General features: G+C 38.7%; 1 protein-coding gene and 1 long non-coding RNA gene across 2 annotated transcripts; one reads left to right on the top strand and one right to left on the bottom strand.

Annotated features, from left to right (window-relative positions):
• Positions 1-190: 190 nt before the first annotated feature.
• On the bottom strand, positions 191-2,184 carry LOC129350974 (uncharacterized). Its single transcript, XR_008604574.1, has 2 exons — positions 2,043-2,184; positions 191-1,939 (listed from the first exon to the last, which is right to left on the bottom strand). It is a non-coding gene; the product is annotated as an uncharacterized LOC129350974 (long non-coding RNA).
• entpd2b (ectonucleoside triphosphate diphosphohydrolase 2b) lies at positions 2,109-21,294 on the top strand. Its single transcript, XM_023274789.3, has 9 exons — positions 2,109-2,243; positions 8,144-8,261; positions 10,564-10,714; positions 14,463-14,622; positions 14,788-15,012; positions 16,785-17,054; positions 18,502-18,621; positions 18,733-18,867; positions 20,514-21,294. Exons 1-9 carry the CDS (start codon positions 2,127-2,129, stop codon positions 20,730-20,732), a joined length of 1,515 nt encoding a protein of 504 aa, XP_023130557.2. The 5' UTR covers positions 2,109-2,126; the 3' UTR covers positions 20,733-21,294.
• The last annotated feature ends 530 nt before the right edge of the window (positions 21,295-21,824 follow it).

Consider the following 21,824-nt stretch of genomic DNA (forward strand, 5'->3'; position numbering starts at 1 on the left):
TTACTTGGGCAATATTTTGTAATTAGTAATGTAATCCACTGAATTATATATTTAAAAAAAAAATAATCTGAATATATTTGTCTCACTTCAAACATTAAAAATGCTGCATTTTATACCAAAAGATGGAAGCAGCCACAAACATTCTTTGTTCTCTTTCACCATCAGAAAACATTTTCAGTTCATAGAAATGCAAGTTTTGTATTCATTTATTTTAATGAATACAATACAATGCATGATGATGCATTTATTTTAATAAATGTGTATTCATTTTAATAAATGCGTATTTATTTTAATAAGTTCATATTCGGTGCTCAAAGTAAATAAAGTACCCTTCGAGAAACAGTGTTGGCACAAACTACACATGTTTTTTGCATTATACAAGCTGTAGGACACTGTTTCTTTTGTGTAAGATTTAGTTTATGCAGTTTTTTTGGCAAAGCTTGGATAGAAGATTTTGTAAAACTTTAGAGGAGCAAACAACCAACATTTAAAACTCATTAGAATGTTACAGACATATCTATGGAACTGGACATATATCATAACCCTTCCATCAACAATTACACAAGCATGTTTTAAAACAATCATTCCATTTGTTTTTAGTTCATTGAGGGCTGCATGAAAAACGTTTTATACATGATTCCTTATGGTGCTCTTCTACATGACAGTCAAGTCAATAACGGAAACATGTGACCAAAAAAATGAACTCGTTGGCCTACAGTGATTTGAGATGCAAAAACAAACAAACAAACACATAAATCAATGAAAATCTAGTAATGGAAGGAAGAAGATATATACGTCACAATAACAAAGATTTATCACTTATAGCGTCTATGTGGGCATTTTGCAATATGCAATACACAACATTATTGTTTTATACTTTACGTGTGTAAATATATTTATTGCTGCAATCATTTTAAGGCATTTCCTTTTTAATCTGACCTCCGTGTTGTTTTATAGGAGGCTATTTAGTTTTATTTATATTACAGTGAGCCAATGCTTGAAATTCTGTATGTGTCGTGTATTATATATAGGTTGAATGGCAATAAAGTTCTATGTTGTGTAAATTTGTACATTTTTAAGTGAATAACTTGCACTTTTGTACATTAGTGGACATCACATTGCTTTTATATCACTTAAAATTCCCTGGATTTGCTGTTTATTTGATCTGCAGTGCTTGCTTTCTTTTAAATTCTTCATATCTTTCTTAAGATTTGAACCTTAACACACCAATCAGAAGTCAAATTCCTTGTATGTGAAAACCTACTTTGCAATAAAACTGATTGTGTTGAAGTTAAGCCACTGGGTGGGAGGCAATAATTGAAGTGTATGACTAATTATAATATTGTGTCTTTGTGGCAGTTGCATATTATTCTACTGAAGATATAAACGGAATATTGTCAGTCACTTTTCTGGGGAATATTTAGCATATTGTGATAATAATTTGCGACAACATAAGAAGCTCCTTCAAAATAACTCATTATATATTCTGCTAAATTTAGACTCTGCAATAAAACAGGCCTTTAAAAAATACAAAGAGGGTATAGGCCTCCAGTGAAAACTTCATTTCCATGCTTTATCCATTCAAATGAGGACAATTTGCAAGTCAGCTTTTAAGCTTTGCCCATTCACATGCAAATCCTGGAGGAAAGCAACAAGAGGCCCTGCAGCTCCTCTAGTCCAGAACTGGACCACATCCAGGTCCACCATGGAGTAATTATCAATCACGTGACCTGCTCCTAAATTAACAAGGAAGTGATTAGAAGCAGTGTGGCTCCACCCCGCCACGGCTGAATGTGAAGGAGCAGCAGGTTCCTCCAGGATAAAGACATTTTTTCCCTCCATGGCAGCGGTCGTCCTGGAGCCGGATCCATTCACCGCCCGGTTCCAGCCTCATGGAGCTGCTGCGCTCCCGGCTTCAATTCAGGTCACACTTTGCTATCTGGAGTGAAATGTAAAGCAGGAGGCGGGCAGCAGGTGAAGCGTGAACACAATCGGGGCTGTGATAACTCAGCTGGAAGCTATCAGACACTTCTTGCTCCCACCTGGCCGCCGCGGAGCCTCTGAAGGCGGCGCTCCGGTTCCCACCAGGCGCGCAGAGGAGACGCGCTCCCCCCGGTCGGTCCATCATGGCTCAGCGCTCCGCTCACCTCGTCGTGCCCATCGCGCTGCTGCTCTTCGGGCTCGTTGCCATCCTGCTGCTCACGATCCCCGCCGAAGACGTCCAGGAGCCGCCCGGGTTCATGGTGAGGTCCGCCGGGTATTTTTGGATGTTTGTAACCGAAGCTGGGCTGCAGACGCCGAGCTGAGAGGTGTTCATCTGCACATGTGTGTCACTCCAGAGTTTCACTACGACCTGGGTCCGTTGGTCCGGTTTGTTTTCCAAGTTTAGTTGAGTTGCATCTTCTTCTACCTGCAGAAATCATGAAGTTGTTTCATCTTCTCTACTCAGCGTTTGAACCCTGAACTGTGGAAGTCCAGCGGTGACTATATTAAATAATAGTTTTGTAAAAATCTGCACAATAATTAATTAATAGAAAGCCCAATTTACAGCAGTCATTATTGGTATTCCAAAAGCAGAAACGGTTAGTTGAAATGCCATATTAACTACTACAAAGCCCAGTTTACTGCAGTCATAATTGGCGTTCCAAAAGCAAAATGTTTGGTTAAAATGCTACCAATAACAGACTGTAAAATGACAACACTATGGAATAGCATTTTTATAAAAATCTGCACATTAATTATTAGAAAGCCCAGTTTACAACAGTCATTTTTGTCATTTAAAAAGCAAAAATGGTTGGTCAAAATGCCACTAATAACAGACTGTTAAGTGACAGCGCTATGGAGGTCCAGTAGTGACAGGAATAAATAGTGGTTTAAAAAAATCTGCACATTATTTCTTACAAAGCCCAGGTTACAACAGTCATTTTTGGCATTCCAAAGGCAAAATTTTTTTGGTTAAAATACTACCAATAACAGACTATGAAGTGACAGCACAGCTGAAGTCCAGTAGTGACCATATTAAATTGAGTACTGAGTGAAACTGAAATTCTCTGCACCATAATTATTACAATTTGACAATGTGTGACCTTTTTAAATACTTTTACTTTTTTGTCTTTAGCGTTCACTTTTATGGTCCAGAAAACGTCATGTCATAAAATAAAACTTTGTTTCCAGTTTACAACAGTCATTTTTGTCATTTAAAAAGCAAAAATTGTTGGTCAAAATGCCACTAATAACTGACTACTAAGTGACAGCCTTGTGGAAGTCCAGTAGTGACAAGATTAAATGAACTACTGAGTGACATTCATTGGTGTATTGGAGAAACAACAAACATCTGTACATGAATTTGACTAATTTGATCATTTTAGGATCTGAATGAACTTGCTGAGCATTCTTTTGTTTTTCTGTTTGGTTTTTTGTTTTGTTTTTGCTTTATTTTACTTATGTATTACATTTGCACCCGCTATCAGGGAAATAATGTTGTTTTAGTGACGGATTTTCAAACTGTCATCTATCAACCGGTCAAACTTGATCCACTTGCATCTTCATATAAATCTTATTTCAACACTTTACGAAGGCCGCAGCTGGTATTTTAAAAGCCAAAAGGGTTGGTTATGTCCAGTTATGACAGTATTAAATTGAACTCTGGTCAAATTGAAATGTGGTTAATTGGAGAAACAAACACATCTGTTCATGATTTGATGATTTGTGTTTTGCTTTGTTTTTTTTCTGACTTGTATATACTTTTTGCAGTCACTTTCAGGGTCCACGAAACAATTTGATCTCAGTGAAAACAAAAGGCTGTCCAACAGGTCAAACTCAATATACTTGCAACTGCATCTGACTTAAATTTCAATGTCTTACGAGTCATAATTGGTATTTCAAGAGCAAAAATGTTTGGTTAAAATGCTACTAATAACACACTGCTAAGTGTAAAGCCTATGAAAGACCGGTGTCATAAGAGAATTTCCGTACATCAAAGTGAAAACATAATTGTCAGCTTCATTGATGTTTGCCAATATGCAGGAAATGTAACTTTAGTTTTACACCGTAAAAAAGATCACAAAAATAAAAGCATCTTTGGCTGAGTCTCCACAAAGATGGCAGCCACAGATGCTCAGGCAAAAGCATTTTGTGATGAGTATGGTGCTGTTTCATCTATGCTAGATAAGTCCTTTGACCTAACTATATTTTAGTCTACCTATATATTCACATATAATGATTTAGTATTTTATTAACATTAAATATTACCAAACTCTACCAGTGTACCGGCCCATGTCCAAACCTGCAGCATCCAGTTTGTTTTGATAACACTTCCTTGAGGCATCATTGCCATACAAGACATTGGACAGCCACAAAGACGGAAACAAATCGGAATCATTAAGTATCTCATGTCAGTTGCAAGTAGTTTGACCTGTTGATGGATGACAGTTTGTTCAGTCGTACATGTGGCTTTGTTTACACCGAGATGACGTTATTTCTCCAACATCCACTGCAAACACGACTCAGAAAACCTGCATAGATTATGTAACTGCGAACACTGCAGTCATATAAATCATCAAATACAAATATGAAGATAAGTAAAATGAAGTTCTGTCTAAGGATAAACTGTGAAGCTTTGTTAAAGGCAGCAACATACGTGTTACAAAACTAGGTGTTCCCTGTTCCGCACTTAACCTTAGACACGTTCATCCTGCCGATGTTTTGCATTATGGAAACTTGTACAAAGGCAACTTTAGATCCTGCATGTCATACAATGTATTTCACAGCTTTTAGCCAAGATGGTTACAAGTTTAAGAGGACAAAAACGTCGCATTTCATGCGTTTCAGGCCAGCGTCAGTGGTTTATTTTCACCATAGTGAGACACTAAATAACTGAAAGACCCAAATGACAGCAGCCGTTTATTGGTCGCTTTATATCTTAGACTGAGGTACGTGTAAATAGTTGAGGTTATGTCACAACTGACAGTGTTTGTAGACTATTTTACCAAAAGAACTTCCATCTAAGCTCCAAAATGTCTTCAAACTTTCACTTGTATGAAAGTACAAAGTCGTTTGCTGCCTTCTCTAAAAGTGAGGATGCAAAATAGCCGATGTTATGTTAAGTTGAGGGCACAAGGTAGTAATTTATGCAAATATTTCTGTTTTTCTCCAAAACACCTTCTATCGCATCTATAGCATATACCATATATTTTACAAAATGTTACATCCTTGTACTTTTTTGGAGAAGGAAATGCTACAGTTACCGTCCCTCCATTTTTACATTAAATTTGGGCGACATATGGATGAAAATGGAGAGTTTTGAAGACAACATATTATACATAACTGCCATTTCAACAACTTTAACGTCTAATAGGTTCTTCATTTTGAAATTAAAAACAATTTCTGGTTCAGCCAAGATGATATACATACATTTCTATCTACAAATCACCACATAGTTGCTTACAGGCTGCCAAAATTATATTTGAAATGCAAACTCTAAACTTGGGCGCAAAGTTATACTCCATCGGTCAATTTAATGAACTTTGCATTTTATTTTTCCAAGCAATGTAGATAATTGTTTACTCATTAAATGACAATGGCAGTTTTTCCTTCTGTTTCTGCGGTTTATTTTCTGTAATTTTGATGCTGGCTAACTCATCCCTAAAGTTCAGCTGAGGACAGTTTGCTCTTGGCCCACACCAGACTGCCATCAGTAACTCTGTGATGCATTCAGGTGCCCTCATGAGTAAAATCCTGACTAATTACCAAAAAAGACAAATAATATTCAAGATTCAACCATAAAGCCACCTGGTGGTTAAAGATGGATGCCAGAAATACTCAAACAGATTGATAAATAAGTGTATTAGGACAGAGCTTAATTATTCACTATTGTTGGACAAGCTGTTGTACGATGGTTTCCATGGCAACGCAGCGTTTTGGCATTCAGAGCAGGTCAGCTCCAGCCTCTGCTCCCTCTGCTCCCCCATTTTTGTGTTACTAGCTTCACATCCCATGGTTCCTTTTTAAGCATAATGTAGCTGCTCTTTCACTGGCCAACAATGCAGGAGACCATTCACAGAAAAAGAAAAAAACAAGGGTTTTTCCTTCATTGTGCCACAGTTCCAGCAGTGCATCAACTGAAAGGACAAAACAGACCATTAGAGCTGCTCGTGTTTTTGGCAAGTGTTGGAGTGAATCCTTACAACTGACTGCACAGCATTAATGAGGAAATATTATGAGAAATAACCGAGAACACGTCCACATAACTCCACCGCTCACGTGTTGGGGTGGTTTGGGAGGTTCGTGTTTCTAAGAGCCTGGCGAAGTGACCGGATGTGCATCTATTTTCTACAAGTGGATCTGCGTCTGTGTGTGTGGTCTTTTTCCTTTAGATTTCCAGTCACAGGGCTTCTTGCTTGGCTTGAATTCTCTCTCCTGCTTCCTGTCACTTAAACAGGCTTTAAAAGTCGTAGTGATTTGTTTTTCTGCTTCGTTGTGAAGCTGTTTCAGGAGAACAGGTCTGAGGGAGAAAGATGAGGCAACAGTGACACACCTGGAAACAAAATAATCAAAAACACTGGAGGATTTCTTCTCATAATTATGATCTGGTATCTAATAAAAGATGGTTAAAGATCAGCATCTTCTAATTAGAACAAGGCTATTTAAGAAATATTCAATTTGAGCTCCATTTAAAGACTTCTTTGACATCTTTATCACATAATTATGAGATACGGATTGTAATCGTAGTAATAAAATATTACACATGCACCTGAAAAATGCAGCATTGCCCATTACATTGATATGCTGTACATGAAAGTGAAATATTACACATGAAATTAAAATATTTCTATGTGCGATAATCCAATTTAATGTGCAATATTTGATTATCATGTGTGATATTATTTTGCTGCCTTAGAATCTTTGCCAGTATTTCTTCTTAGTATATATCAATAAAAAAGTTGACATAAATATATATATAATACAATGTGATTTGCTAATATTAAACATTCCCGTGAATAAGTTAACTCTGGCACACACTGTCATTTTATCATATGTCATTTCTATTGTAATGAAAATAAAAGGATAATATGATGATATTTGTAAACTAGAGATTCCAAGCTTTTATATGATATATAACATGTGATAATGCCATGAGCGAAATGGCTACAATAGCTATGTTGATTTTCGGTAAAAAAAGAACTGAAAAAATTTGTGGAAAATGTTGCATTTCCGGGTAAAGTAAAAATAGCGTTAAAAAAAATGCTTATTTTACTGGCAATTTTGAACGGTCATTTCCAGAGTTGAGTACAGACTACATTTTAGTTCATACCAGTTATTTCTGACATCTGTATGTGGTGTAGGAAGTTCTAAAGTAATCACTAGCAGACTGACTGACACATATTTGTTGAAATATGAACAAAACCATGAGCGTATCTGCTGTCCACTTTCAAAGTCTGCTTTGATCTGCAGACATGGAAAGCATGAATTGGCCTCGGGTTGCAGAATGTTTCGGTTACATGTAAGTAAATGTGGGCCTCATGAATGTAAGCTGAAACCAAACAAAACCTTAAAAGTAGTGGTTGCAAAGAAGCTAAATTTGGCATTGTGTAATACGAATAATAAAATACATTTGTGAGATAAATGCTTGCCAAATTTGACTAAAATTTGGTGTTTAATGAGGAGCAGTATAAATTAAACTCCATGTCATGTCCTTGGACACACAAGATAAAAGTAGAACTTTCTAAGCCAAAATAATAGCAAAATTTATAATTAAAGCTGTCATACTTTTTCAGTGAAAACAGGAAAAACCTTCCAGGCATAAAAAGGTGAACTTGCTTGGTGTTGGAAAACTTCATACTGACTGACAGACTGAATTGCAATCATGTGTCCACCACAAATGTGCACTCGTGTAATCTAATACCCAGACGGGCCTCTTTAAAGGTTGACATTACTAGTTAACCTCGCCTGCAGCTGCATGCCTATCAGATACCAAAAATCAGGTCACACTGCTACGATCATAAACCTCCTTCATGCTCTTTTCTCTCATTACAGGAACCTCCCAGTTTTCAGAGTTCTTCAAACCATTATCTTTAAGGAAAGTTTGGCTGCCTCAGCAATAAACCCTCTTCACTGTATTTACTGCCTTGTTTGTTCTCTCTAGTATGGGATAGTCCTGGATGCTGGATCTTCACACACAGCTTTGTATATTTACAAGTGGCCAGCAGACAAACAGAATGGCACAGGAGTGGTCACCCAGCACAGCGAATGCCATGTTAAAGGTAAGTATCAGCGCTTTCTCAACTAAAACCCAATGCTTGCATGTCAAATACTGCTGGAGTTTAGCCCTAAAACTCTGCAACCAAGAGGCTTCCATCAACCAAGATTCTCCATGATAACATTTGTTTTACTCTGTTTGTCCTCATGCTTATTGTCATCCATGCAGATTTTACTAGTTTCTGTTTGATGCCAGCACAGTCAACTGTCTACATTATACATATCTCACCCAAAATGGTAGTTTTTGTGACAGTATACATATGGACAACAGATGTTCAGAGTGTAACATCAACAAACTGACTTTTTTTCCCCCCGGTCAGGTTTCAATCAGTGCTGTGGGAGGGCCATGATATATTTGCTTCTATGGTTTGCATAGTAAATTCCTCTGTATGCAAGTTCAGTTAAAGCATTTGATCCCCTAGAAAATTAGCCTCAGACCATGATGATTCACCGCCATGCTCTTCAAAACCCATAGGGCAGTTTTTACACCAACTTTCTACCATTTGATCCATGTACAGTTGTGAACAAAAATGTACACTTTAAGTGATCATGTATTTCATGGCGGTTTCCACTGACTCCTACAGCTCCTAATTTTGGAATCCTTGAAACACATGCGCCTTTGTCACAAAAAAAAAACCCAGTTATGCATTTTGGTTCTTTCATATATTTATTACCAGTCGTCTGGCCTTCTGCTGGGTCAAAAATATACATATAGCAGCTTAAGTCATCAGTTTTGGTGATGTAGTAAGTTGGTAATCAATTTTTCTTAGTGGCATAGCCTCCTGTTTGTGAGTGAATATGATTGACTACAGCTGGTGACTCCTCTGAGCCAATTCAAATAAGGACCCATTTGATATACCCATTAAACTCAGCCACAAATGTTACAATTGGAAAGTCTGAGGAGCACAGAAAAGATCTGAAAAGCAAATCATTGACGTGAACAAGTCAGGAAAGTCACTAGGAGGCATTTCAAAGATGCTTCAGATCCTGAAATCAAGAGCCAACAATCATTTGTTGGTATAAAGTGCATGGTACAGTTGTGCCACTGCCACAATCAATAAAAAAACGCAAACTATCACCTGCTGCTGAGAGACAAGTGGTCAGGATGGTCAAGAATCACCAAAAAGTAGGTCTGCAATTGATTAGAAGCTGCTGGAACAGAGGTGTCAGTGGGTACAATCAAGCTTATTTTACATCGCCATGGGCTGTGAGGCTGCCATGTAAGAAAAAAGTTCTTCCTCCAGGTTCTGTGATCAGATGAGCCAAAAATTGAGTTATTTGTCCACAATAACTAGAAATATGTTTGGAGGAGAGAAGGTTAACCCCAAGATCAACAAGCTTACCATCAAGCATGGTGGTGGCAGTATCATGCTCTGGGCCTCTTTTGGTGCCAGTGTAATTGGTGCTTTACGTAAAGTACATTTTCCCTGGTGTGTGGTCATTTTTTCTGGATTTTACTCATGATAAAAGTCAATCTGCTGCTGGTCTTTCTAGATATGTTGTGTACCTTCAGTTCTCAGTTCTAGCTCCCTTTTTCTTTTAACTTTTTGGCAATATTTCAAGCTGAGCAGGATGGAAGGTGAGTTTTTTTTTGTTTGCTGATGCAATGATCAGAGTGACCTTTGTGCCAACAAAAGTAGTGTAAACCTTTAATCCTCTGACAGAGAATTAATACCATGAGTATGTAGCCAGTATAACTCCTCCACTCCTTGTTTAGTTTGTATTCACCAATGCATGGGGTCAGAAATAAGGCTTGTGAACGGATTATATTTTCACAGCAAATCTTTGTCTTAGGGCAGTCGTGAATCATGACCGAGTCACAGTTGAGCTCTGCAGTTTGCCACTCCTGTCCTGCCAAAAGCTCTTATATATGCTGAGCTAGATAAACAAACACTTGTTTTCCAATTAGTCACGAGGATGATGTTCACACTGTCAGGTTTCATAATTGTAAAAATAACTTCATCAGAAGTGATTCTTAGATGGAGGTCTTAGAATGCTAACTATGCAAAAGTACAACTTCCTAGATTTAAATAAGAAACTGAAGGTGTTTGTGTTTCCTGCATCGCTTTTTATTTTTTTTAAAGTGTATGACTTTTACACTGGTTAGGTTTTACCGTTTACCACAGTTCAGCGTATTGTCACGCAGGTAGGTGGGATCCTAGCTGGCATTTCTGGTCTTTTGGGTGTGATTGACATTCATATGTCACAGCTGTGAATACTTTGTTTTGTGAACTTGAGAACATGATTCTACAAGTTCATTACATAATCGTATGTTCTTCTCTTTTCTCCCATTCATCTGTCGCTCAGGCGGAGGGATCTCGAGCTATGCAGGCCAACAGGGAGCAGCAGGGCAGAGCTTGGAGGTTTGTCTCGACCAGGCGGTGAAGGACATCCCTAAAGACCGGCATCGGCTCACACCTGTGTACCTGGGAGCCACAGCTGGCATGAGGCTTCTGCAGTAAGTCACTGTGTGTTTGTCTGAATGTGTCACCAGTTTGTTTTGTTTTGCATGTGACTTTGTTGATCTTTTACACATTCAACCTTCTTTTATTTCCAATTCTGTGAGACTAGGACTGTCCAAACTGTTCTTTTTTGAAACTAATAACTACAATTGCAATCCACATAGCTCTTACTGTGAAGGGAAAATTAGTCTTTCCCCTTTCTAAGGTCATAATGGCTTTTCGACAGGCAGGCACTGCAGGAGATTAGATATTGTTTATGCTGATGTGACTAAGCAGACTAATTGTCTCCATGTTGGTCTGTAATCTAAATCTGACCTTCTCCCAGCTACAATATAGCCCGAAGATCAGAGAGAATCCTCAGAACTGATGCTGGCATTGTTTGCATGAACTGCTGCTCTGTTGGTGTCACTTCTCCTGACATCAGTAAACCTTCCTCACAACCTAAGCCATCTGAGTCTCCAGTGTTTCTCTCTGTGTCTGCCTCCTCATCCTCTCTTGACCTCGCTAAAATTCCCCAACACTGCCAGCACTGTATGCCTCACACAACATTAATATAAAATGAATATAGCCAGATAAGTAATTTGTTAATCACAGAAAGGAAATTGCAGTGTTGCAGCAGCAGAAGTTTTATCATAGGGATGCATGATATCACTATTACACATATTATTTAGGATAGCGTTTCTTTAGTTCCTCAATCCGTATGTTTGTACATCATTCATTCACAACGTAATGTTGGGCTGGGGGATTCTATTGTTTTATTGCATTTTGTTCCTTTCATCTTTGAAGCACTCTGTGTTGCCTTGCATTTATAAAAAGTGCCATATAAGTAAAGCTAGCATGTTTGATTGACATATTAGTTATTTCCCAGTAAATCAAAAGTGCTGCTTATTGTTCCTATAAAGGATTTCAAACTACAAAGCTAGTGTTCCACTACCTTTATCTGTTCCTGTGAATAAACAGTACAAAAAAAATCTGTTTGTTTACATTTTGACGCAACTTGTCAGTCAAGGGTTGTCTTAGTTTTTACTATTTTCTACAGTGCTACCATGAATTGAGGACATTAAAAATATTAAATGGAATTTTGTAATGAGGGGAAAGCATGCTTCATGTTTTATATTCCCTTAAAATGTCCACTATTCCCCATGAAGAAAGCTTTGCAAAATATTGGCAATATCTGTTGTTGCCTCCTGGAATAGTACCCAATTAGTAGATGCACCTACTTTGTTGTGTCGGTATGCAACAAATAGAGTTGATTAACTACTGTAGTAAACCATGTTACAGCAATGCCTGCTGAACTAGTCAAAGAGAAATGTGTCTGTTAGTCAATCTGGAAAATTTCAGTAACATTTCTTCGTTCAATAGCAGAAATCATCAAACGCTGTGATGAAACTGGCTCTCATGAGGATCGACTTCCTTCCGCTGCTTGGAAAAGTTTATTTGAGTTTGCAGCCTCAGAAATCTCCTCTTAACTGCATCTTAGATTAGAGCCAACGTCAGTACTTCAAGAGTTCAAGCAGCATCTTAACATTAACTTTTGAAGGAGTCTGAGTGAATTATGGTGGCATAGAAACCACGAGTGAGGCAGACCAGTTGAAAGAAGAGAACTGATTGGACCAAGAAACCCAAGGAATGGACTTTAGACTAATGGAAAAAGGGTTGTACTACAAAGCGAGATTATTGGGTTTGAGAGGTGTGTTCAGCCTAAAGTCAGAATGTTTAAGGTCGCGAAGGTGGCTCTCTTTTAACCTGCTACATCTGCATGGTAGCTGATGCTGTGGCACTAACCTGGTCCAGATATTTGGCCCCGATTAATGACGAATATCAGAATATTCGGATCGGATCATAGCGTTCGATGGGGGACGGGACGAAGGGATGAGTCGAATACCGATCGTACGACATTGTCCGACTGGGGGAAGAGAAAGGGACGAGTCGAATACTGGGGGGAGGGATTTGAATATTCGGATCTCAAAATAAATATTCGGATACCACTGTAACGACCGGATATTCGGATATTTGGGTTCAGCCCTATAAAATAGATATAATAACTTGCGGTAGGAGCACTACTTTTTCCATTATAGGAACCTGGTGACTGAGGTAGACGGTGAACAGTCGGTCCATGTTATGAGGAAGAAGAGTTTCCGGATAGGTTAAATGAAGATAACGTGGTTACCAAAGAAAGTTATCATGATACCCATAATCTCTGACCGAGGCTTTAGGTTTTGTCAAGCCGACTTACACAAAAATAATCCTGGCTACGTCAAACTTGCCTTGTAGTACGCAGTGGACTTTGGTCTCATAAGTCTAAATTTGAGACTTTTGGTTCCACCTGTTGGGTGTTTGAGTTGCAGGAAAAGTGAACGGATGGTATCTGCATGAGTACTTCCCATCATGAAGCCTGGATTAGGAGCCGTGATGGTGCTGAGGAAGCTTTGTTGGTGACTCTGTTGGCAACCCTCAAATAGCATGAATGCCACAACAAACAGCTGTTTTGAGTTTAGCGGGATCTTGGAAAGTTTTTCAGCAGCACACGTTCAATCTCTGTGAGGATTTTTTGATCAAGAAGCTGAGCGGATTGCCACAACAACCCAACATACACCCAACTACGATGGTTCAGGACTAGTATTACCAATAACCCGCTAGCTTACTAAAATGACACAGTTAAAGCAAACAATATTATTTGGATTCGGTTGTCATGGTCCTGTGAAAATAATTTCACCGAATGTGCAGATATCCAGACACACATTCCCAAGCATGTTCACGACTAATATAATTTCTTCCTCTTTTAATCGGATGCTGCCACTTACAGCAGATCTGGATCATCGAGTTCTGAGATCACAAAGTAGGGATGGAGACGGTGCATTCAGACACACAAATACAGTCACAAAGAGACTTGTGTTGGACAAGCAAAGCAGAGTTGAGCCTCGGGCAGCAGGGAGTTAAGTTAGTTTACATTTATTCAAATATAAATGTGACTTTTTGTGAACAGGCAGCAGACAACAGCAGTCAGTCTGAGGTGCATATTTTAATCACTTGTTCAGTGCAATCAATTTTTTGCGCAAACGTGACTCCATATATATGCATAAATTACCTCATTTAAAAGTTTAGCCTGTCTGGTTTTTTAACTGTTGACAAGTTTGAACCTGAATGTTTGTTGAACAGTTGTTTCATTATAGTAACAGAACTTCATAGTATCACGTGCTAAACGGTTTAGAGTAAATTCAGAGGTAGCTGCAACTCGGACCTTTCCTTACACAACTGCTCAGACAAATCTTTGATCTGATAGACATGTTTCTGGCATCTGTGAATGCCTTTGAGGACTTGACTGGCAGGATCTTAAGCTTTTTAGATGAACATGAATCGCAGCAACTGTCAGAAACCGGCCAAAGATCAAAAGATGCAGAAGCAGAGACATAAAAACTGAAGCTGTCTCCAAAAACTGACACATTCTGCCTTCAGCTGTCCATCTGAGTCCAGCTGCAAGTTTTCGTGGAGTTTTCCGGGCTAGTATGTTGTGAGCCTAATGTGTCTGGTGCCTGCTGGCAAATGTGGAACTGATTTACCGTGAAACTTCTAAAGAAAACCTGAAGATCTATAGAAGTTTAAGAGTTTGAGGCAAAGAGTGAAACCTGAATTAGAACTGCCAAAACTTTTTGACTAGATATTCCTGTTTTGTCATCTTTATTCGTGCTTCAAAGCTGTAAATTGTGACTGTCTTGAGGGTAAATTAAGATTCTTTATTTTCAGTATTTCCAGTCCGGACCAGTCGGTTCAGATTCTGCAAGAAGTGGGTCACAAAATCCACTCATACCCTTTCAACTACCAGGGAGCTGCGATACTTAGCGGTCAAGAAGAAGGAGCATATGGCTGGGTTACTGTCAACTATCTCTTAGAGAACTTCATTAAGGTACCAGAACTTACAGCACAAGAAAGTTTTAATCAGCAGAAATCTGTATTTCTATTCAACTCAACAAGGAGAGTCTATTAGTATTTCCAGCTTCAAAGGTCTGATGAGGAGAGTTGGACAAAGCTAAAAAGTAGCTTATTTGTTATCTTGGTTATTTCCTTGCAGTATGGCTTCGAGGGCCGCTGGTTCAGCCCCAGCAGGCCGACAGTGGGAGCGCTTGATTTTGGCGGAGCGTCCACGCAGATAACATTTGCCACTGAAGAGAAAATCGAGGACAAACACGTGATGAAGCTGCGTCTCTACGGCCACGAATATTCTCTGTACACTCACAGCTTCCTGTGCTACGGCCAGGACCAGTTCCTCAAGAGACTGATGGCTCATATCATAAAGGTAGTCCATCCATCCATTATCTGTACACCTCTTAATCCTCAGTAGGGTTGCAGGAGGCTGGAGTCTGTCCCAGTTGACTTAGGGTGAAGGCAGGGGACACCCTGGACTGGTCACCAGTCTGTCACGGGAATACATATAGAGATCACTCTCACATTCACACCTACAGACAATTTCGAATTATCAATTAACCTCAGCATGTTTTTGGATTGTGGGAGGAAGCCGGAGTACCCAGAGAAAATCTATGCATGTACAGAGGGAACATGCAACCTCCATGCAGAACGATCCCGGGAAGGCTGGGACACGATCTTCTAGCTGTAAGGCCAAAGTGCTAAACACCAAGCCACTGTGCAGCCCACCGCAAAGGTGGTGTCATATTCAGTTAGAGCCAAAATGAAACATCCACTGCATCTCGACTGGTGACTGGGTGCTGTGCCAAAATTTCTTTACTCATATTCTGGCATTTGAAATTCATAATGTGCAGGATTCAGTACATAGTGACGGTTTTCTCTGGGCAGGATCCAGATGTTATATTAATCTTCTGGCTCAAAGTCGGAGCCTTTTAAGCGATCCAGATTTCCTACTTAACATCTACAACTACAGTAGTGGATTTCAAATATACAGCTTTAAAAGTCGTGTTTTCATCTTCAGTAACACTCATTTTATCACACAGTACAATATCTAAATGTGTATATATGCAAAATTGTAATTGCCCATATGTGAACTAGTTGTACATGATGGCAGCAAAGCAACTAAATAAATGTAATAAAAACACATTGTATTTAAAAACAAATGTTTTAATTTAACCCTCTGGGTCATCCAGTTGTGAACAACTACAAAAGCACCCAACTGATACTTTTTTTTGTTAAATTGAGGCCTTGGGTTCCAAGTTTGAAGATTATTATTTCAATATTTTAAATTAGGAGAATGTGTCAACTCACTGTTTCTTTTTAATGTTAATGAGGTGCAATCACACCATTCTACACAGTGTTACAGAATGGTCTGAATATGTGAGACTAGCAAACACCTAGCATGAACAATTTTATTAAAGGTGCTTTCGATCTGATTGTTAAAGAGAGACAAATTTACTGAACAGCATATTTCACAAAAGTTTATAATGGCAACACAATGTCTGTGATAATGAGGTGCAGCCAGACCATTCTACAATCATAGGGAATGGTCAGGCTGTGTAAGACCAGTAAACATTTGCATGAAGATTTTTGAATAACATTCTTTAAATCTGGGGACCAAAAAGTTGTTTACTGAGGATATATTGGCAAAGTTTGTCACAGTAACAATATTTTGGCATTTTTCCTGCAGTTTTATGGTGCTTATAGATTGATGTGTCTGTGGTAAACCAAACTCTACCCATAAAATGTGCCAATTCATGGTTTCTTAATATGGAAGACATATTTCTCAAGCATTGTGGTGAAAAAAAAAAAAGTTTTTATTTATGTTACGGGAATGTGTCAACTTATTTTTTTGTCAATATTCACAATGAGGTGGTATCAGACCATTCTACACAACACTGGACTATGTTCAAATAATAAATGGCAACCTAGCATTAACATTTCTGATAAAAAAAAATCCATCATTAAGGGAATGTCTCAACTCACTATTTCTGTCCCTCTTTATTGATAATAATGTGCAATCAGACCATTCTACGCAGTGCTAGAGAATGTAAACATGTTAATGCATAGGGCAAACATTTTTGATAAAGATCCTACATTAAGGGAACATGTCAACTCACTGTTTGTGTTTTTTTTGTCTTTCAGTCTCAGGGTTACTCGGACTCAGTCACCCACCCCTGTTTTCCTGCAGACGTCAGCAGGGTGTTGAAGTTCAATGGTATATTTGATTCTCCATGTACTGCAAAGTACAAACCCAGCTCGTACGACCCTCAGGCCTCTCTGACAGTACACGGCAGCGGAAATTACCAGCACTGCCTGGGCAACGTTTCTGAGCTGTTCTCCTTCAGCGGCTGTAAATTCTCCCAGTGCTCCTTCGACGACGTCTTCCAACCAAATGTCACCGGCGGCTTCATGGTGAGAAACAGTAGATGATGCATTAAACTGAAGATGCTAATATCTAGATCAGCGTTAATCTGAATTTGCACATTAAGGCAACATTAAGTTACTCCCTCTCTGCAGAGTTGGATTAGATGAGAGTGCTGCTACTTGTGTACATGTCTTGGATATAAATCTACAGTTACAGGTTTGATTAACTTGGCACAAAGTCTGGAAATAGGGATGAACAGCACATCTGCTAACAAAATACACCCGTAAAACTCACATCATGTTTGTTTCATCAGAACAATAACTGAAGTGTAAAGATGAAAAACTGCTGTTTTTGAGAGGGGTATGCACCCGTCGGTTTCTCGACTGGGATCAGTTGCCAGGCAACCGGCCAAGACTACAGGAAGTTAGAGCTCCCATCTGAGAAATAATCCACCGTGTATCCCCTCCTTGAACCTGTAAGATTCTATTACAAAACCTGCATTAAAAATACTGCCAATTATGCAGATTGTGAACAAGTGTCAGGATAAAATAAGACGTCCGTTTAGCCTTTTAAAGGAAGGAAAACATATGAGATTGATGTTTAATGCACTGATGGGGACTTTTTATTAGACTTGTCCAATTTTCAGCAAGAGCCAAAGGAAGGAATTGGAATTTGCATATTTTCAAGCATTTTTGTCAATTAAGGTTTCATTTATTCCAGCATATTATATATTTTTGTTTATCAAATTGTCAGAAATATCAGGAAAATGTGTAGATTTGTATCACATAAAACAACAAAACTCATTGCCTGTGGGACTTCATTTTAGAATTTGTCCAGTTTTTAGCCAGAGCCAAAGGAAAGAATCAGGAATTACATATATTCACCATTTTTTTCAGTTAAAAATTAATTTATTCCAGCATAATAATTTTTGTTCATCAAATAATCCGAAATAACCAGAAAATGTGTATATTTGTCACATAAAGCAACACAGACTAATTTTCTCTGAGATTGTACATTAAAATCTGTCCCGTTTTAGCCTGAGCCATAGGAAATAATTGAAAATTTTAATTTTAAGGCTATTTTGTCAATTAAGGTTTCATATATTCCAGCATAGACATTTTTCTGCATGGAATTGTTAGAAATATCAATAAAATGTACAGATTTGTGTCACATTTTCTGACTGATCATGCTTACTGCTGTTTGTAGTCACCCAAAACCCTACATATGAATTCACATTTTTAATATCTTTGCATGCTCTCTTATTGTTTCAGAAATGGAACGTAGCAACAGGAAAAAGTCACTTTTCATAGTGGCTTCTACTGCACCATAAATGTGACTTTGACAAATCATAATACATTAACCACAAAATGCATAGAAACATGGGCTTTAGTGCTACACACAGGATTAATTTGTCATTGTGTTGCTCTAAATTATTTTCTTTGTGCTTTAACTTGATATGAACTAAGTGTAGTGTTTGGTCTCCTCTGTTTCCAGGCGTTCTCTGCCTTCTACTACATTCACTCCTTCCTGCAGAGAGTTACTGGCGTCACTGTTAGAACTCCGACAGAACTGGACGAGACAGCAAAGGAAGTGTGCAGCATGAGTTTCAATGAGGTTTTCTATTTGTGATTTATTCATTCAGAACACCCAGTTTTGACGACACATTCCAGCCGAAAGTGTGTTTATTTATTTAACACATTCTGCCTTTTTTTGTTTGTGTTCCAGATGATGCTTCGAGCTCCAGATCTGAAGTCTCGTTTGCTGAATTATTGCGCTGCCTCCGTGTTTATGGAGATTCTGCTGCTGAGAGGTTACGGCTTCAACGACGCCTCATTCCAACGCATTTCCTTCCAGAAAAAGGTGACAACTCCTGCAAAAATATTAAGGCTGGGACTCGATTAATTAATTACAGAAAAAACAACGTGTTCGCACCTTTCTCAGTTCCCTAATTTCTGGCACACCGGTAACACTGATGCACACTCCAGCCCAGTAAGTAGCGGAAATGAACCTAAAGTCTGTTTTCCAGCCACGAAGAAGATACACAGGATGAACTGAGTGATGTCAGCGCACCAGAAAATTTGGTGAACAGTGAAGGAAGATGAGACCGCATTGATCTTGTTGGGCGGAAAGTTTTCTTTTAAAAAGCTTTCCGATGGCAGCTGGGATAAAAGCGTGGTTGTGTGCAAATTGTGCAACAAAGAGTTTCCTGATCACTGCAGCACTTCAAGCCGGCTGTATCACCTCAATGTAAAACATGTTATTGCGAGCACCAGTGCTAAAGCTACATGTCCACAGGGCTGTTTTTTCTCCCGCTTGGTGGGCGGGTAGATTGGCCTTCAGACCTTCAGTCCGGTAGAAACATCGAACCAACATGGCGGCTCAGTCACAAACTTTCCCTTTTATTATGAAAACTGTTCCACAAAATGTATTTCTGAAAGCATCTGAGGTGAGAAATAAGCGGCTAAATCTGTCCTCGTTTTAGTTCAGCGACGGCTAGTTTCGACGTTTGACAAAAGTTTTGCGATAGGTCGGCTCTCCGCTTCCGGTGCCTCATTTGCATAAATGAAACTATGTTATGCAAATGAGCTGCGGGGCGACGCGCCGGAACAAAACGTGCTACAACGCAACCAACATGCAATGTTGTGTTTCACAGAGACAATGAAGGGGATGCGAGAAGTTAACAGATTGATTTTACTTGTTTTTCTTGCAGGTAAACACACCATATCTGAAAATCGCCCCTTGGTGGGCGGGTCACTACCGCTTTCAGCTTCAGTCCAGCAGATGCGTCGGACCAACATGGCGGCTTGGTCGCAAATTTTCTCTTTTATTCCGAAAAACTGTTCAGCGAAAAGTATTTCTGAAAACATGTGAGGCGATAAATAAGCTGCTGAATCTGTCCTCGTTTTAGTTAAACGTTTGATGAAAGTTTCGTGAAGTGCCAGACCTCTGTTCGCTGCACCGAATTTGCATAAAGTTGAAGTCTAGTCTACTTTATGCAAATTAGCTCTGGGGTGACGCACCGGAACGCTGCTCGAAATGCACAACCGGCATGCAATCCAGTGCGTTTCACATAGACAATGAATGGAATGCGATAAATTGACGAAACCTGTCCTGGTACCGGAAAACAGTGTAGCCATCCCATAATGGATTACTTTTCAAGACAGTGAAAGTGCTTGAATTTACAAAAAGTCTTACAATGTTGAATATAATCGCTATAATTGCACTTTGAGGTTGCAGTAATCTGTGAATGTAGCAGACATGAAACATTAAGTTCACATATATGTCTATTCATCGATTCAGGCGTCAACCAAAATTTATTTCAATAAAAAAACTTTATTATGTCAAATATTACTATTTGACAAAAATGCGATTAATTACATAACCTCTAATTGATTAGTTTTTTTAAAATCGCATCCCACCATCAAAAAATATAGGACCACAATGCTCACATGCTTGCAAAACCTTTGAAATATGCTCCTAAACATGGTTTGATGGTGTTTCTGCAGGCTGGAGACGCCTCGGTCGGCTGGGCTTTGGGCTACATGCTGAGTTTGAGCAACATGCTGCCTGCAGAGCGAATGGAGCTGAGGAAGGCTTTGACCCCCGGAGCTTGGGGAACCCTCATCTTCCTCTTCGTGCTGCTCCTCGCCGCCGTCCTGGTCTTCATCTTATTCCGAGTTTGCGACGTGAGGAAGAAGAAAGGAAGCAGTGAAAGCAACATCTAGACACTGCAGCGGAAACAACAGCAGGACAGTGATGTGTTTCGGCTCTGCGCTCGAATACGTTGAATCTTAAACAGAAACGGAAGGTGAAAGATGGATTTCAGTTAATTTTTTTTATTTTAAGTGTGTGCATATAATGTTCCAGCTCTTTTCTAGTCCAACAATCTTAAACTAATGCGGCAAAAACAGTGTGTGCTGTTTTTAATTACTGCAAAGGACACCAAAGACATAAATATGATTAATTCTGCAACGTAAAATTGATCAGTGTGCACAGAAACGACAGCAGCTCCTCCACTGTCCAGTTAATTTGCATGTAAATGGTTCAAATATAACCTGTTGTTTAATTTTATTTCCACAACGCCGGAGTGCAGAGCCAACACAGCAGAAAAAAGTGACCAAACACTGTCTCACTGACTGTAACAAACCCCTGGCGGCGTAAGTAGCACAGCAGAAGCCTGAATGTAATATTTTTTTATTCTCGAAATGTCAAACCAACTTTTAGTTGTTTGTGTGTGACTTTTCTCTGAAACCCTGTACAATAAAATGAAGCACATTGAGGAGTTTACTGCCAGTTGTAAGGAATCCTTATTTGTGTTCAAAGATGTTTTCATTTCAGTCTGCTGCATCTACATTTATATAATAATCTAAAGATGTGCAGGTTTTTGGATATTGTATACATTTTTTTCAGGAAGTCTTAATGCATCGTAAGGACAAAAAAAATGAATCATTCACATACATTTTTTTCTTAATAACTATTTTAATAAATGCAAAAATCATAGTTTAAGTTTATAACATTGTTAAAGTGCTTTACATAAAACATAAAAAGACTAGGTGAAAATGGAACATGAAGCAATGTAAAAATGACATTTCAACACTATCAAAAGATATAAAGAGCAATTTAAAAAATGAGATAAAATGGAAAATAAATGTAGTATCACATGTTGTATTAATTTTACACCGATGGCGCAGTTATCAGAATAAAATTCACGTCTCTGACCCCAAATTGATAGTTTTACCAAAATATTAGCAATATGTAAATTAATTGTAGAAAACTGAGACAATCCTGATGACAGTTGGTGCCATTTATGTGTCACT

Source organism: Amphiprion ocellaris, chromosome 17 (genome assembly GCF_022539595.1).
Source record: "Amphiprion ocellaris isolate individual 3 ecotype Okinawa chromosome 17, ASM2253959v1, whole genome shotgun sequence".
NCBI classification, from domain to species: domain Eukaryota; kingdom Metazoa; phylum Chordata; class Actinopteri; family Pomacentridae; genus Amphiprion; species Amphiprion ocellaris.

What these genes read in the sequence shown, in the direction of transcription:
- entpd2b (XM_023274789.3), top strand. Translation starts at nt 2,127, where the DNA reads ATGGCTCAGCGCTCCGCTCACCTCGTCGTGCCCATCGCGCTGCTGCTC. An exon ending in ATGTCACCGGCGGCTTCATG is followed by an intron (nt 17,055 to 18,501) that starts GTGAGAAACAGT and finishes CTCTGTTTCCAG; the next exon opens with GCGTTCTCTGCCTTCTACTA. An exon ending in GCATTTCCTTCCAGAAAAAG is followed by an intron (nt 18,868 to 20,513) that starts GTGACAACTCCT and finishes GTGTTTCTGCAG; the next exon opens with GCTGGAGACGCCTCGGTCGG.